General features: G+C 44.8%; 2 protein-coding genes across 2 annotated transcripts; both read right to left on the bottom strand.

The window, feature by feature from the left end:
- Window positions 1-1,938: 1,938 nt before the first annotated feature.
- gpr37a (G protein-coupled receptor 37a) lies at window positions 1,939-11,419 on the bottom strand. The gene is made up of 2 exons (XM_078283021.1): window positions 10,436-11,419; window positions 1,939-2,766 (listed from the first exon to the last, which is right to left on the bottom strand). The coding sequence occupies exons 1-2, from the start codon at window positions 11,417-11,419 to the stop codon at window positions 1,939-1,941; spliced, it is 1,812 nt and encodes a 603-aa protein (XP_078139147.1).
- Window positions 11,420-14,670: 3,251 nt separating this feature from the next.
- Window positions 14,671-17,261, bottom strand: LOC139920034 (5-hydroxyisourate hydrolase-like). Its single transcript, XM_071909937.2, has 3 exons — window positions 17,125-17,261; window positions 16,132-16,267; window positions 14,671-14,760 (listed from the first exon to the last, which is right to left on the bottom strand). Exons 1-3 carry the CDS (start codon window positions 17,256-17,258, stop codon window positions 14,671-14,673), a joined length of 360 nt encoding a protein of 119 aa, XP_071766038.2. The 5' UTR covers window positions 17,259-17,261.
- Window positions 17,262-17,904: the final 643 nt, after the last annotated feature.

Below are 17,904 nucleotides of genomic sequence, written 5' to 3'. Positions count from 1 at the left end.
ACCTTTATGTGGAACATGCACACCAATTTCTATACAGATCCAATCAACAGCAGCACTTTGAGTGTACAGCTAAACACAGTAAAGCCAATGCAAAGTTGGATATTGACACGTTTTAACTTGCTATTACATTCTTCAGTATCAGAACTTGGTGGGGGACTGAAGGCTCAACAGCCTAATATTAGTATTATTTTTCTATCAGATGTCTGACCAGAGAAACCATTCCAGTGTGATGTGGGAGGATTATACTCAACAGTCTGGAAAAGCTGCAGTGAAACCTGCCTCATCCTGACTGTAACAGCTGCTAGCCCTGAAACAATTTCATTAGTCTGGTTTCAGTGGAGAGTTTTAGTTTAGTTTTATATTGAATATCGGCACAAAATATTTCATCCAAAAATAGCATTATCAGCCTTAAAAAAAAACAAAAAAACATGTCGGTCAAACCCTAATAACAGCTCATCTCCACTGGAATGAATGAGCCACAGCGCTGTATGTGGTACTGTAACACTGTCAGCTGTGGTACTGTGATGCCACAAAAAGCCAGCTGAGAGGCAGACTGCCTCGGTTGTCATGGCAACGGGAGGCGAGGACAATGGCGGCTGTGTCCTCTGGACGGACGGCGGTGATGACGACACGATGGCGAGAGCGAGCAGTCGACCGGTTCAGGCTCTGCTGAGCATGATGCAGCAGGCTGCCGCTCGCCGTCTGCTGCAGCTCCTCTTCTTCTCCTGGGGTGAGAAGTTTTCAGAAGCCTGTCAGGGTTTCCTTGTCTCACCTGCACAGTTTGGATCTGTTTCTGTCTCTCTTTTTCTTTTACAAGTGTTCTACAAGTCAAATAAACTAAATGAAAAACCCAAACTAAGCTAAACTGTGGCTTGAAGAAACAGGAATGGACTGACTGACACTGGGTTTTGATTGGAGGACAGCCGTGTCAATAAAAGCTTTTTAACTCTTGTAAATAAATGCCTTGGCTTCCATTTCTGTCAGGCTCAACCCTTCACTCCAATAAGAACTGTTTTTGCAAGCAATTCATTATCATTCAAAAAATTATTATGGCAAGCAAGCTCTTACCACATATCTAAAAACTTGTGATGTGCTTATTCTTTCTTGTTTTATCTCTAGTGTTAATATGTATTTATGGCCTTTATTCACTGTAGATCGCTTTGTAATGGACTGTTTTCTTAAAGGCAACTCATAAATTAGTTTCACTTGACATGAATTTGACTTGCGACACTCTAAATACACACTGGGGTTCAAAAAAATCTATTCAATTGAAATCTGTTTCTTTTTTTATTAAAGTGACACTTCTCTCTTGGCTAAAAAAACACTGCAACATTACAGACTGGCTGGAGTGTCTAGTGCAGTTTTCTGCTATCAAATACAGAGTGAATAACAATATACTTACATAACAAGGGAGCTAGGCAGAACTTTGATTCACAAGAATCACCAATATCAGCAAAACACAACACAATACGACCAGCCATTTCCAATATATTACGTTCCATCTGACTCACTCATGCATAAAGAACGAAAGAAAAAACAATGAAGAACATCCAGAAGAAAAAACACAAAAAATAAACAAAATGTAAGACTGAGTGCAAATTGAGAAACAATACTGGTGAGTTAATAAAAAAACAAATTGCTATAAATTCTAATATTCACTATGTGTATTCCTTCATATATAAATCCTGTAAACAGAGAGTGGACAGTGTCGCCTTCACTCAGCTCTGTCCTGGAGTAAACCGAATGTGTTCGCCAGAGTTGGGGTCAATTCTATTCATATTCAAAGAACTTAGGAATTTAATAATATGTGAATTTGATATGTCAATACGCTCAACCCACCATATCAATTAATTTCCTAAAGGTAAGAAATGAACCGGAACGTTCCCCAACGCTGCGGCCCGCAGTCTGCTGAAGTCAGACCTCTTGACCTTTGACCCTTCAGCAGTGCGTCCCCACAGCGGCGTAGGACGACGCCTCCCTGCGGATGGTGCTGAAGGGCGACAGCTCCAGCTCGGTCGTCGTACACTCGTTTTCATTTTCGCTGGTCGTGGCGGTCGTGGACGCCCGGGGCGGGCCGCACTCCTCGCAGCAGCAGCAGCAGCAGTCTAGGAAGGCTCTGGTGAACGGCTGGCACAGACAGAACAGCAGCACCGGGGTTATCGCCGACTTGCAGAACAGCAGCAGCTGGCTGACCAGGTGGAGGATGTCCAAGGTTCGCCTGGGAACCCCGGCCGCCATGTAGACGCTGACGATGTTGCAGATATTCTCTGGGATGATGCAGAAACCGTAGAGAATCGCCAGCGCCACCACAGCGCAGTTCATCTGGCTCTCCAGCTGGATCTGCTTCTTGCTGCCTCGGACGCACGCCTTTTCGGCGTGGCGGATCTTGCGGGCGGTGACCAGAGAGCTGCAGATGGTGAACAGCGTCGGCAGGCAGAAGTAGCAGCCGAAGTACCACCAGAGGCGAGCGCCGTCGTACGTCAGGCCGAGGACGTACAGCGTGTCCGGGAGTTCGGTGGAGATCCGGACCACGCAGCGTTCGCACGGCGCCACGTTCGGCGGGTCCGCGTCCTCGGTGACCAGCTGTCGGATCAGAAGCTCGGGCAGCGCCAACAGCAGAGCGCCGATCCAGATGACGGCCAGCTTGGCCGCCGTGGAGGCGCAGTTCTCGATCATCTCGTAGTACATCTGGACGTTGGTGGCGGCGCGGAAACGGTCGATACACAGGGCGCACAACGTGAAGGTGGTGACACCAAGAGACGCCACCTGGGAAGACGAGAGAAACGTAAAGTCACACCGTGCACAATACGCTTAAGCATGAGAGAAAGTTGGAAGCTTGGTGGAAGCTTTAATCCAAAGCACATTGAAGTACAATGAGTGCATAATTTCTCGACAGTAAACAGCGGACTTGATGTACACATACAAAAAAATCTGTCGCAACCTTGCATCTCCATGAATCAACAGGAACCAAAGGAATGAAAAAAATCAGCTACTCTTGAAGAACAATTGGCAAAACTTTAATATTAAAACCGATGCATTTCAGCTGCTGTAGCCTTCCAGATTTTCCAACATTGGCTGAATTTCTTCATTCAACACATTGACAACTTCCAGAGTTTCATATAGTGACACATGGATCAAGGCCAGCAGTACCTGGATGTGAGGTCAGTATGTGAAACTCTAGAAGTTGTTGAAATGTCTCAATGTCACCAAGACAAATTCCTGTATGTTAAAGACATTCTTTCACTGATTGCAAAACCACAAGACACCCTCACTGCGATGATACGCTTGGTAAAATACTGCAGCTGGATATGCTTGACTCTATCCAGACGGGGATGAGCAAATTTTAAAAGCTATCTGTTGGTGAAAGGCTTTGGTTGTCAGCTCTGCTGCTGTGAGAGCAGACCCAGAGAATGTAGGTACTGTAAACCATCGCTGTCTGGAAGCCAGCTGAGACTTATCCTCATGTGACTCCGCCGCTGCAAAACACTGGGAGATGTCAGCAGGTTCAGAGCGAGGCGGAGGATTCGTCCATAATGCCTTGCTGCTCCGACAGCAGAGTCTGAGGGGTAACGACAGTCTGCACTCTTACAAGTTCAGTGTCTATCTGCGTATGAAGGGAAAATCCAGCCGAGATAATGTGAATTATCCTTTTTAAAAGATTATTTTTTCCTCAGAAGAGTGAGCACTCCATTCCCCCTGAGACAATACGAAGGCTGGGAGAGGGGGATAGATACAAACACGATACAAACAGAAAATGTGCCCATATGTCTATAAATTCACCCTAGGCAATATCACAGCATCCTTTCCATTCATTATTAATGGAGCAGTTCCACAAAGCATTGCTCACTAGAGACTGTGCTGTTGTTATCTAGCTTGGGAAAAGATTTGTTATTAACTAACATTTGAACTGGATTTTCGGCCACCGCCACTCGCTGCCTCACACACTTTCCCTGTGATTTCCTTTTCTGTGACTGATATGTGTTATTATATTTAACCTGACAGCTTGTTGGCTTCCTCTCCCAAAAATCCATCGGCCTGCCTGGTGTGAAGTGAGTCTGGGTTAAGGTTAGTAGAAAACCCACAGATGATACTGACCCCCTCCAACCCCCCAACACACACACACACACACACACACACACACACACTGTCACAAACTAAATCTGTTCTGCTGTAAACACTTCAGACTGTTTTCTGCCTGAAGCGGAACAGACGGAGAGGAGAGGAGGGTGGGGTGGGGTGGGGTGGGGATAGAAAGAGACTGGGTATGAAGCATGTAAAGCAGAGTACAGTAGAAGTACAGTAGGGTATAGTAGTAGAGTACAGTAGAGTAGAAGATTGGAGTAGAGTAGATGTAAAGTAGATTAGAGCAGATCAGTTGGGCAGAGTAGAGGAATAGAGCAGACTACAGCACAGAACAACACAATTGGGTAAAGTGGATTTAGTGGAAAGATTTAGTGGAGTAGAGCAGAATAGAGTAGAGTAGAAGTAGAACATTAACGCTCCGTCAGACAGCAGAGGCAGCAGCACTGATCCCAGACTCTGAATTCTAAATACGTATTTTATTTTATTTTGAATAAATGAATAAACTAAAGTAAAAAATAAACATGCAGGCATTGATACCACATCTGCATCTCTGACTGTAAATTCTTACTAAATACAAATTTTATTGAATTGTGCTTCGTTTTATTTTGTTTTATTTTGTTTATTTTCTATAATTTTCTTTATATATTTGTATTTTTTATTTTATTTTTTTCAGATTTTTTTTTCAATACAACATAAAAGTGATGTGATAAAATACGATAAATGAAAAAAATATAAATATAAAAATGTGCAGGTTCAGGTGAGATGAAAAAAAACGAACAGAAACCCATGCGGCTCATAAAGACGTCTCACCTCTAAATGAAGCAAAGACAAACTTCCAAACAAAAGGAAATGAAACAGTGAAGTAAACAGCTTCTGTCATGTGGGTCATCAGCTGGAACAAAGGAGAACGCTAAGGAGCTTAAGCCGTAAACACAGTCGACCCTCTGTCTCGCTCTGCAGGAAAAGGCTTTTCCACTCTCGCTGTCACAAACTGTCATAAAGTGGTGGATGGGAAACAACATGGCAACCTTCACTTCACACTTACAGTCAACCTTTTAGCCGACGCTCCACCAGAGACTCAGAATCAGAGCCTGCTGGTTGGGACTCGCTCACTAATGCCAGGATGTGTTTCAGTAAAGCATCAGTAGTTTGGGTTTCAGTTTAGACAAGACATCAATAAACTGGCATCAACAAACATGTAGGACTGTGAACTGGAGCCACGAAGAAAAGAATCAAACCGCCAACCCTGGAAGTGTCAGTGCCTTGCTCTTCCCACTGAGCTACACAAGACTACAATCATACTGTAATTATTTTGTACCTCCTTTAAAATGAAAACTACTTCACTCACAACAGCAGGACGACAGCAGGAGGAAACATCACTGCTGAACGTAGAAGTCCTCCTCCATCTATCCTGTTTATTACTGCAGATAATTCTGTCTTGAGTCTTACAGACTGGAACCAAATTAATTTACTGTAACATGAAAATCGAGTGTCCATTCACCAACAAATGACCAGATCAAAACAGGACTCTTCCATTGGAAATGACTGGATGTTGTCGGCCCAAAGAACTGAAATCCTAAAGAAAAAACACTGAAAACTCACATCCTGGTTTTTATTTATCCTGCACACTGAGCTCTTTCTATGTAGCTCATCAAGTGGACTCCTCCAATCACTGCTTTAGTTGTATCAGACCCTCCTCCAGATAAATAAATAAAATGTCAACTGTTAGTTTTTGTTTTCATGCATGGGTTTAATTTGTGCGATATTTTATTGCTGCAGTTTAATTTCATAAAGGCTACCTCGACCAGCTAGCTAACTAATTACATATGTAAACAATATAAACTGAGAGAGAAAGGCCGAGGCAACAGAAGAAGAAAAGAAGGAAAAAGGGGTTTAGTTTAGTTTAATTTGCTCCTTTGTGTTTATTGTTACTTTAAAGAAAAAATAAAGTGGTAATCCTCCAGTTCCTCATTTGTTTTTATTTAGTCTCCATCTTTGTTGTTTCTGCACTTTCCTGCAATTTCCTGTTGATGCAGTTTGAGTTTCTCTTCTCTGTCTGTTCAGTCATGGTGGCTGTCGCTGCTCATGCTAACTGCCCAGTTCTTCTTCTTCTGTTGATTCTAAAAAACAAACCGGAAACGTAAAACGCATCACTTCCTGTGCAGCAGAGGATTTTTCCAAGGAAAGTCTGTTCAGAACAGACAAATGGAAAAGCTTTATGAACTTTCATCCTTGTATGGATAATTCTTTCTAATGTGTTGTTTGTTGTGTGTCCATATGTGTTGTAACTGACAATTACAGCAGCAGAATGTATTAAGTAGAACTGTATGAATGAAAAGTATGACTGGTGTTTGAGTTACAGCATGAACGCAGGTTGTGTAAAATAACAGATGAACATACTGAGACTGATTAAGCAGCGGTCCATCTTCCAACAGACTCTCCATTAACCGAGGGGGGAGGGGAGGGGTGTGGGGGGTAATCTCTGTCTGGGACCCCCCTTCTTAAACTTTGGGTTAATCTGTGTAATATCATCCTGGATGATTGGGGGGGTTGGGGTGTTCAGTAGGTGTTGTGTTGTTCTGTCCCTGGCTGACCCCGGGTCTGCCGTCTCCACTGATGCTGATCAGATTAGAGACTGAAACCTGCAGGGAGTCATTAGACCATGCAGGCTCTAATACAGAAACATCCTGCAGCCCGAGCCGGTCCAGCACCAGTGAGACTGAAGCTGTGTCCCGTTTCCCTCCAGCAGGTTCTGATCGCTTTATTTTCCTCCTTCACTTAGTTGGTTTGTCCAGGTGAACAATGACCTTTGAACTCTGGTGGCACCAAATAACGGCAGCGAGAGTCTCAGGCCCAATCCCAGTGTCCCCCCTATGGACTGAACACTGAGCCTCACGGACTGAACTGACGTCAGCTGTGTGTTCAGCTGAGTGAGAGAAGTCGTGAGGCTGGAAATGGTTCATGAGGAATGGGACGGCACTTTGTGACATCACGTGTTGCCTTGACGACGTCAGACGTTGTTATTGCCCGTTAATTTATCAGTTTGTAATTTACTCTTTGCTTGTGTTTTTGTCAGCATTATTATCCTGAATTGTGTTTTGTTTTTTTGTTTTTTTCTATTTGGATGCATGATAGATTGATACATTGATATTAACGTCACAAATGCTATGAATTGTGGGCAAATTCCTCCGAAAAGTCTGCCGACATGCGGACTCGCTGTGAGGCCGCATGTCGGCGTTGAAAAGTCCCGTCAGAGCCTCACGCACCTGCTGGTTTTTCACTGGGACCTAAACGCCCCGAACGCTTGCGGACTTATCAGGAACGCGCCTCAAAGTCCATGAGGCGGTGCTACGGACGTTGGGATTGAGCCTCAGTCCTCTAACAAGAGAACTGCGGTGCGGTTCCTTAATCCAACCGACTACAGGAAACCACCCCAAAATGCAAGGGATTATGGGTAGAAGGAGACAGAAAGCCTAGCAGAACAAAATGAAGTCTAGACTGATGTTCATATTCAGCTGTTTCTTCGTACCTGCATCCCTCCTCCAACACCCTGCAGCTGTCCAGATATTCCAGTTCCACATGTCAGATTTCCACCACAAGTTAATAATTTCTTCCATCCCCAACTCCAACTGGTTCCACATTTTCCTGACTGGACCTGAATGGGACATGAGATCTACCTGTTCACATTCTACACACTTTTATCATTTGATCTGATGATCTCAACACCACATGACCAATCAGCTCTCTATCTGTTCAGTTTCCATCAGAGCTGCTCTTCTACCACTGGACCGAGGTCTGGAGAAATCAGCAGGTCGGTTCTGAGCTCTCCGGAGCCTCCATGTTGTCTGATTGGACCAATAATGGCGGATTTGCCTCTTCTTCTGTCTGCTGATTGGCCACAAAGTCTGATGGTGTTATGTAATGTTATATGCATTTTTGTTAGAAGCCACGCCCACTGCCACGCCCCCTTTAATTGGTTAATCACTTCTTCCTTGACCCATGACCAATCTTTCCACAAAGTTTTGTGCAAATCCACTGATTACTTTTTGAGAACAGACAAACAAACGAACAGATGGAACGGGGCGAAAACAAAACCCCCGTCCAGCTCTTTTGGCGGAGGTAAAAATAAGCTACTTGTGAGTCATGTGACTTTTGTTTCAAAGCCCTGGTTGGCTTGTTATTGGTCAGTGTGAACCTTAACGAACCAAATACAAAAATCCAACACAGTGAACTTCTCCAGGTGGTTCAGAGCAGAGAAACCAGCTGCAGGATCTCAGCCTCCCTGCAGCTGTGTGTTGTTGTTGTGTTGTTGCTGTGTTGTTGTTGTGTTGTTGTTGTGTTGTTTTGCTCTCCACCTGCTGACTGTTGTACATCAGCCTGTTGTTGTTCCTGCCTGCTGCTACAGCGGGAAGCTGAAGGAACTTTTACTGTTGTGAGCGAGTGAGTTTTCCTGCTGCTGTAGACCAGCGGTTCTCAACCTTTGGCTTGTGACCCTTAGAATGAACCTCTGTATGTCTGTCTGTCTGTCTGCAAGATTTCTCAAAAAGTTATGAACATAATTGTCTGAAATCTGCTGTACAGATCTCTCTCGGCCCAAGGATCAGCTGATTTATCCGTAACTACTATGCTGCGTTTGTGTACAGGTGGGAAAGTTCGACATCTGGGACTTCCCAGTCAGCTGTTAAACAGCGTTGCTTTTATGTGCGATTTTTCTCGGAAAACCAAACCTGGAAGACAAACGATGAACAGAAACTGAGCAGCTTTGAAGTTGGAGGATCGTTCATCTAGTGACAGACTTCTGGTTGGTGTGAGTCACCAGACTGGGAATCAAACCCCCAACCCTGGAAGTGTCAGTGCCTTGCTCTTCCCACTGAGCTACACAAGACTACAATCATACTGTAATTATTTTGTACCTTTTTAAAATGAAAACTACTTCACTCACAACAGCAGGACGGCAGCAGGAGGAAACATCACTGCTGAACGTAGAAGTCCTCCTCCATCTATCCTGTTTATTACTGCAGATAATTCTGTCTTGAGTCTTACAGACTGGAACCAAATTAGTTTACTGTAACATGAAAATCGAGTGTCCATTCACCAACAAATGACCAGATCAAAACAGGACTCTTCCATTGGAAATGACTGGATGTTGTCGGCCCAAAGAACTGAAATCCTAAAGAAAAAACACTGAAAACTCACATCCTGGTTTTTATTTATCCTGCACACTGAGCTCTTTCTATGTAGCTCATCAAGTGGACTCCTCCAATCACTGCTTTAGTTGTATCAGACCCTCCTCCAGATAAATAAATAAAATGTCAACTGTTAGTTTTTGTTTTCATGCATGGGTTAAATTTGTGCGATATTTTATTGCTGCAGTTTAATTTAATAAAGGCTACCTCGACCAGCTAGCTAACTAATTACATATGTAAACAATATAAACTGAGAGAGAAAGGCCAAGGCAACAGATCTGATCACTCAGATGTTGATCAACCAATCGTGAGTCAGGTGCTGTGATTGACACACCCTCATTAGCATAATTCGAGGTACATGAAATCAAACTGCATCAATACAATACACCGCAAATTAAAAAATAACAGTTTACATTTTATTTGTTTAACACCTACTCATAGACTCATGCTTCCTGTACAACATCTCACCCAGTCACCTCCAACCTGCACCAGTCTCAGCAGCAGCAGCAGGTTAACGGGACAGTTTATTTTACACACTTGTTAAAATTGTCATCCACTCCCTGTAACACCAGAGCTGCCCGCCATATCTCGCTAGAAGTTCCCAGTGTTAATACTTCTTTCGGCCAGTCCTGCTTCCAGTTTCCAGCAGTTGGAATGAGCTGCAAAAGACTTTGAAACGGGACAAATTGATCTCCCTCACTGCTTTTAAGGACTCTATTGCAGAGTTGTTCACACACACCTGCAACTGTCACCGAGCCTTTTAACTGACAAAGAAATGTGTCTGTTCTGCTTCATGACTTGCATGACTTGTAATTTTATTTGGTTGTTTGTTTGGTGTGTGTTTTGATTATTTTCCCGTTCCCATAGTGTGTTGGGTTTCTCTGCCTCTGCGATGTATGTAACATTTGTGTCTGATAGTCTTATCTGGATTGTTCTTTGTTTAGTTTCTTTTGCGTGTTTTTTTTTTTTTTTTGTCCCCTTTTCCCTTTACCCTTCGAGAGGTCCTTTTGTCCTCTTGCTAGGCCGTCATTGTAAATAAGAATTTGTTCTTAATTGACCTGCCTGGTTAAATAAAGGTTAGAATAAAATAAAATAAAATATAATAACGGGACAGCTGAGCGGTTCAGAAGCAGCATGCCATGAAGCTCTAATCTAACCGGCCTCACCTCCAGGTAGGGGATGATCCGGCAGGAGAACTCTCCCAGCAGCCAGTCCTTGGTCAGATCGTGGAAAACCACCAGAGGAAGACAGAAGAAGATGACGACAAAATCCCAGAGCGCCAGGTTGGCCAGCAGAGAGTTGGAGATGCTCCGCATGTAGTAGTTGTGGCAGACGATGCACATGATTGCAATATTCCCGATTATCCCGACAGCGAAGATGACGGCAGCGGTGAGCATGACAGCGTAAGCCCCGTAAGACTCTGCGGTGAGCGGGTAGAAAGGGTTCTTCACTTGTTTGCGTCTCGTCCGGGTGTTCATGGGGACGAACGGCGTGCTGTCGGACAGGTCCGGCAGAGTGAAGTCCTCGTAGTCGCCGGTTTGGTTGAAGGGGGGCGCGGTGGCCGGTTCCCCCTCCTGAGCCATGGCTTCAGGCAGAGCGGCTCCTGCGGCAGCTCCCTGCCGGGTCTCCCTCTCATCTTTCCTGCCGTGCTTTGCGTCCCGCCTCCGCCGGCTGTGTCCGGTCCTGTTGGGGTGGCAGGTGCGTGCACGCCGGTTCAGTTGCTGCACATTTCCCTCTGAGGGTTTCACACGGCCGCGTCCTCCTTCCTGCGGCTCACCGGCCCCGTTTCCATCCGTGCGTAAAGCTTCCTCTCCAGCTCCGGACGGCCTGACGCGCGGCGCCCCGGCCGGCGCGTCGCTTTTACGCGCAGTGTGTTGAGCTGCTGCTCTGACCAGAGGCTCCACTCCACCAGATGAAGGCTCTACGGTATCCAGCCAGGTCCCGGCTGCGGCCTGCGCACTCGCACCGCGCGTCAGTCCATTGTCCTCCCCGCTGAGCGCACGCCATCTCCGGCTCTGTACATTCCTGTCCGTGGCGGTGGATTCATAATGAGGAGTGAAAGTCGTCTTTGTTTTCTGCCAGTGGAGCTGACTGGCCACAGCCTCGCTGCACAGCGACAAACACAGCAGCCTCAGGACCGCTAACAGCATTGTGTGTTTCTATCTAACCGATGCGATAAAAGTGAATCGTGTTCCAAAGTGATTTCTCCATTTGTGGTTTCTGACGGCACTCGGTAAATCGGAGGAAAACTCAGCCTGAAACTCTCCAGAAATCACAGTTCTGCTTTACTGCGCGCAAACAGCTTTCACAAAAGCTGTGGCTGCCGGGGAGTGGTGACGCTGCCCGGTCCGGCTCCAGACGGGTTACATGAGACCAGTAAGACCAGAGACAGAGAGAAATATCCTCAAACTACGTCTCCGTGTCTCCGAGCCTGGAAAGAGTTGGAGACAGCCAAGTCTCCTCTCAGATCCCCGCGCTTCTTTCTCTGAAGGCGTCAGAGGAGGCAGAGGGGTGGATCCGGTGGATCTGCTGGATCTGCTGGATCAGGTTGTTGCGTCCCGGACAGTTTGTTCCCGCGGCTCCGGGCGCCCGGAGGCCGGGATGAGGGAGAGAGATGCGGCCGAGGAGACGCCAAGCTCCGTCTGGAGAGAGGAGCGGATCAGAGAGGAGGGGAGGGACGAGGGGGGAGGAGGGGGGGAGGGGGGGGGGGGGGGGGGGGGGTCTAACCTCATCTGTCAAACAGCCCTGAGGAAAAACAGCTAAAGTAATCCTATAATAAACTTTAGAGGGACGCTATACAGACACTGTAAAGCCCTATAGGATTATTACAGGAATGCAGTGATTTTTGTGTTGGACATCCCAGCTGACTGGCGACAGTAAAATATTCCTATAATATTCCTATAATATCACTATAGGGACTTACAGTGTGTCTGTTGTACTTAGTGACGTCATAGTTTATGTTTGTTTTTGTTTTTTTAAATCTCCTATAGTATCACTGTAAAACTATAATAATGCAAAACTTTAAGTACTTTCGTGAAATGTGTATAGTATCCCTCTAAAATTGATTATAGGATAACTATGTGTATTTTTTATTTATTAAACAGTTGAATAGGAATATTATGGTAGGATTACAGTGATTTTGGCATATCTGTCCTGTGTTATCACTATAATATATTATATAATAATATTCCTATAGGGATTTACAGTGTGTTTGGGATACTCAGTTTATAGTTTCCTTATAGTACTTTACTGTATTTTTATCTCCTGTAGTATCAGTATAATATCCGTACAGGATCCTTCAGTTTTGTTGTGATATTTGCTTGTAAAATTATTATAGGGTTATAGGACTACTATACAATACATAGTAATATATTAGTGGTAATATTAATGTATAATAAAACCTATAATCCAATAATAATTTATAAGGATACGACACACACTGTAAGTTCATATTATAGTATACTACTATAATACTATAATACTATAGTATTAGTGATACTATACAAAGTTATCCTACAACAGTACACATGTAAGTCCTTATAGGATTATAATAGGAATATTATAGTGATACCATAAGACAGAGATAAAACACCATGGTCACTATAAAGTCTCTATACTCTAACTCCCTATAGTGATATTATCGGAATATTTTAGGTGTAACACTGTCCCCATGTCCAACACAAAAAATACTATAATATTCCTGTAATAATCCTATATGGATGTATAGTGTGCCTGTGATCTTTAGTTTCCCTCTAAGATTTAATATAGTTTAATAGAGAGAAATGTTCTATATGTTAAAATCCCATAATATTCATTAGAAATAGATTATTGTGTAAGGAAACACTTACCCGTCACGGCGCCCTCTGGAGAGCAGCCGTGGTACTGCAGGACCAGCGGGCTGGTACAGGAACCACATGAGTAAAAACAGTAAAGAGTTCAAGAAGCAGCGAGAAGAACAGAAGTTGCCGGTTTGAATCCTCTATAGAGACTCAGGATGTAATAACTGCCAGTCAGATAATGTGATGAAGTGCAGGAGGATAAACTGACCTGCAGTCAGTGATCATCAGGAAAAATAACTAAAATAATTATATTTTAAAGACATTTAAAGACCATATCTTTACAGAACTGACACCAGGTATGACCTGATGTCAGTGTGGAAGGAGGTAAACTGGTTCAGGTAGATGATCTAATAACAACTGATGCATTATTAGGGAAAAAATATGACAGTAATACTTTATCACATTGACCAGCATTTATTACTTTATAAAGGGTGACAACTTTTTAACTGATTATGTTATACAGTAAAAATATACATAAGAATCATCAGAAATGTGTTAAAGCTCCAAACAGGATTTTATTTTTGTCTCTAATGTTTTGGGAGTTTTTTGTTCTGTTTTTATGATTTATATTTTATTGAACTTTCAAACTTTATAACAAATAGACAAATAATAATGAGGGATATAAATGAAAAAAGCGGTGGGACATTCAAAGCCGTTAAAACAACAAAAAAACAATAATGAAATGATAAAAGGTCTTTAATGTTTTTAACATCAACAACAATAAACAAGAAGGAAGCTCTCTGTTATGGCAAGATCAAGTTATTACATCATCAATAAATAATATTACATCATCAGTAGGTTTAAACCTTCAATAAGTATTATAACATCATTGGTAAGTATGATTACATCATTAAGTATTACTACGTCATCAATAAGTAGTATTACATCATCGGCAGAAAAAATATGACACCCCTTATTATGTAATAATTGCTGGTTGAGGTAATGATGTATTAAGTTATTACACTGGGGAAAGTGAAGCAGAAACTCTCTTCCTTCACCCTTGAGCAAGGCAACGAGCCCAGCTGCTGCAGAGCTGCAGGGAGCAGCAGCAGACCGGGTCCGGGACCGGGTCTGGGACTGGGTCAGAGTTAGAGGACTGGGACTGTTGGTGACTGTCGGGGTGTGAAGCAGAAACCTAAACTACACAGCAGTGAATTCTGGCCTAGAAATAGAAACACAACAGGGAAGAATCAACTCAGCTGCTCTGCTCTCCTGACATTTGAAATGCGATGTCTGAAAATGTAAATAACTTGTAAAGGATCAGCCGGAGGAGACAGGAAACAGGAAGTAGTCTGACGGTGGACAGTCAGGGTGTGGAGGTCAGAGGTCGGGGGGGCGGATGGTTCAATTCAACTCATGACAACAAGTTTTCATTTATTGAACCGTGAGCAAAACCTGAAGCTAACCTGAGGCTAACTGTTTCAGCGTTAGCTAACCTTTTCATGTGACCAGCAGGTGGAAATGTCCAGTCCAGTTCCTGCTGCTGGACCAGAATCCTTTACTGGAGGAGGAACCTGATCTGAACTGGATTCTGTCTCATCAGAAGCTGCAGCTCCTCTGGTTCAGCTTCCTCTGTAGGTGCTGTAGGAGAAGCGGCTCAGCAGAAGAGGAACATGGAACCTCTGCTCCGGGTCGGTGATGGTGAAGACGACCTGGACGAGAAATCAGAAAAATAAAAGGTGCTGCAGCGAAATCACCTTCCAATCATAGGTCAAGTTTTTCATTCAAAATGAGACCAAGAACTGAGGGAGCAGCACACAAACTCACTAACATCCACTACACTTCTGACTGATGACTGACTAGATATTATTTGGTCAATGTGATTATTTATTTGTCGTCACTAAACTATCAGCTGAGAGGAAACTTTGGTCCTGAATGAAAACCTGCAGACTCTCAGGCAGCCTCTGTCTGGTCTAATGTGAGCAGATTCACTGCAGAGAGACAAATATCTGTGAAATCTGTTGTGGTGTGTGTGAACGATGCATTCTCAAAATTAATTTGGTTTTTAAAGAGTAACTAAACTCTTCTATACCTTTACTAAACCTCCTATAGAGTACAACAGGTGGTGACATCACCTGGCACATGCAATAGCACGCTTTAAACCACTAGATGGCAGCAAACCCACAGAAGTGCTGCAGGCTTTAGCAGAGTGTCTGCAGCCTGGAAGCAGAGAGTGAAGAGGACAGTGAAGAGGACAGTGAAGAGGACAGTGAAGAGGACAGTGAAGAGGACAGTGAAGAGGACAGTGGACCGGACAGTGAAGTGGACAGTGAAGAGGACAGCGGACCGGACAGTGAAGAGGACAGTGGACCGGACAGTGAAGGGACAGTGGACCGGACAGTGAAGAGGACAGTGAAGAGGACAGTGGACCGGACAGTGAAGAGGACAGTGAAGAGGACAGCGGACCGGACAGTGGACCGGACAGTGAAGAGGACAGTGAAGAGGACAGTGAAGAGGACAGTGAAGAGGACAGTGGACCGGACAGTGAAGAGGACAGTGGACCGGACAGTGAAGGGACAGTGGACCGGACAGTGAAGAGGACAGTGAAGAGGACAGTGGACCGGACAGTGAAGAGGACAATGAAGAGGACAGTGGACCGGACAGCGGACCGGACAGTGAAGAGGACAGTGAAGAGGACAGTGAAGAGGACAGTGAAGAGGACAGCGGACCGGACAGTGAAGAGGACAGTGGACCGGACAGCGGACCGGACAGTGAAGAGGACAGCGGACCGGACAGTGAAGAGGACAGCGGACCGGACAGCGGACCGGACAGGGACCGGACAGGGACCGGACAGGGACCGGACAGCGGACCGGACAGTGAAGAGGACAGTGAAGAGGACAGCGGACCGGACAGTGAAGAGGACAGTGGACCGGACAGTGAAGGGACAGTGGACCGGACAGTGAAAAGGACAGTGAAGAGGACAGTGGACCGGACAGTGAAGAGGACAGTGGGCCGGACAGCGGGCCGGACAGCGGACCGGACAGGGACCGGACAGGGACCGGACAGTGGACAGTGAGTCTCACCTCCACATACGGGTAGAAGGAGGTTTGTCCACGGCTCTGCCAGTAGCTGCCGGTCTCGAAGCGGAGCTTGTACATGCCGGGGCTGAAAGCGTCTCTGCTGACGAGTCCTGGACACCGGCCATCTTCATTTGTAGTCCTAAAGATCAGGAAACATGTGAAGGTTTACTGTCACTCAGTACGAACCTAATTTTCTCTGATCAAAGGGAAAAGTCTTCTGCCTCCCTCCTTAGCTCTTATTTTATTTCTTCTCAGAGGAACGTTGTCAGGATGCTGTGTGCTGTCTTTTATCTTTTTCTCATCACATCATAATAAAGGCTTTTTAACTTCTTTATCACTTCAGTGTTCAGACTGACACTGTCTTCTCTACAGACCAGCACTTTCAAAACATTTCCAAAACGACTGACAGACAACAAACAAAAGCCAATAAAATTAACTATTTAAGAAGTTACACTTATCAAAAACAGGGAGAACAAGTCAAGATGTCGTCCCCCATGAATGATGCAGGCATCACTCCCAAGTGTCATCAAAATCAGACTGGTGATGTCTGAGTCACATTCAAGTTAAAAAAAATGTACCTTAGCACCCCCATCAGGCCAATAAGTGTAATGCATGTGCATGCCAGACATTATTGGGAAACCAAACTGCTTCGTCCCTCCAAGTTTTGCCAAAATCAGACCAGTGGAGTCTGACATCACAAAAGAAAACGGTTTCTTCCCAGATCCTGAAAAGTGTGACTATCGTATCGTAACATATTTTATCGTATCGTATCGTAACGTAACGTAACGTAACGTAACGTAACGTAACGTAGCGTAACGTAGCGTAACGTAACGTAACGTAGCGTAGCGTAGCGTATCGTATCGTATCGTAACGTATCGTATCGTATCGTATCGTATCGTATCGTAACGTATCGTAACGTAACGTAACGTAACGTAACGTAACGTATCGTATCGTATCGTAACGTAACGTCACGTAACGTGTCGTATCGTATCGTACCCGACCGTCAGCAGGTTCCAGAGCAGCAGGTCGGAGTCGAGGCGGTGCAGAGTGAGCGCCAGCCGGGACGCCGGGACGCCGTCAGCGCTGTTCAGGACGTGGGTGGTGAGGGGGCAGGACGCCGCCGCTGCCATGCTCTGGGGACAGGAAGGGGCGGGGCAACTTATCACAGTTACAGTCTGAAAGCGAGTGAGTAACTGATTACTTTTATCGCCTTCTGTCAGAAACCAAGGAGTTGCAACATCATCAGCAGGCCTCTGGCAGCTTATGGCAGCCTGTGATGGACAGAAAGTTAAAAGTCACAAGTTCACAATAGGAGTGAGCTAGCTAATAAGAGCAGAGATCCAACAGAAACGTCTGGTGAAGAGGAAATATACTGTATCACCATGCTGAATACTGGAATAATAAAACTGCTTTGTTATTTGGGTTTTTGACCTGAGAACGACTTGTGTTGTGACACCGGTCGCTTGTAGCGCCGTCCTCCAGCACTGAGCAGCTGAAAACACAGAAGAACAGAAAGGACAGAGTCCGGGCCAGGAAGAGACTCAGCAGCTGGTGAAATAATCACTGAATCAATGTTATTGATCAGCAAACCTCATCAACCTCTGCAGATTATGGTCTGTTTGTAATATGGGTCAGAAAGACCTTACTGCACCTTTAAAGCTGCATTAGGAGCTTTTGCACGTTTGGCGGCCCAACATGGCAGCGAAGGTAACTGTTTGAATTTTGAGGACTTCATTACCCAGAAGTCCTGTGTGCTGTGGCGAGTGATGAGAGGCA

This window comes from Centroberyx gerrardi, chromosome 4, assembly GCF_048128805.1.
Source record: "Centroberyx gerrardi isolate f3 chromosome 4, fCenGer3.hap1.cur.20231027, whole genome shotgun sequence".
Classification (NCBI taxonomy): domain Eukaryota; kingdom Metazoa; phylum Chordata; class Actinopteri; order Beryciformes; family Berycidae; genus Centroberyx; species Centroberyx gerrardi.
The sequence above is the reverse complement of the archived record's forward strand: the minus strand, read 5'-3'. Positions and strand labels throughout refer to the sequence as shown.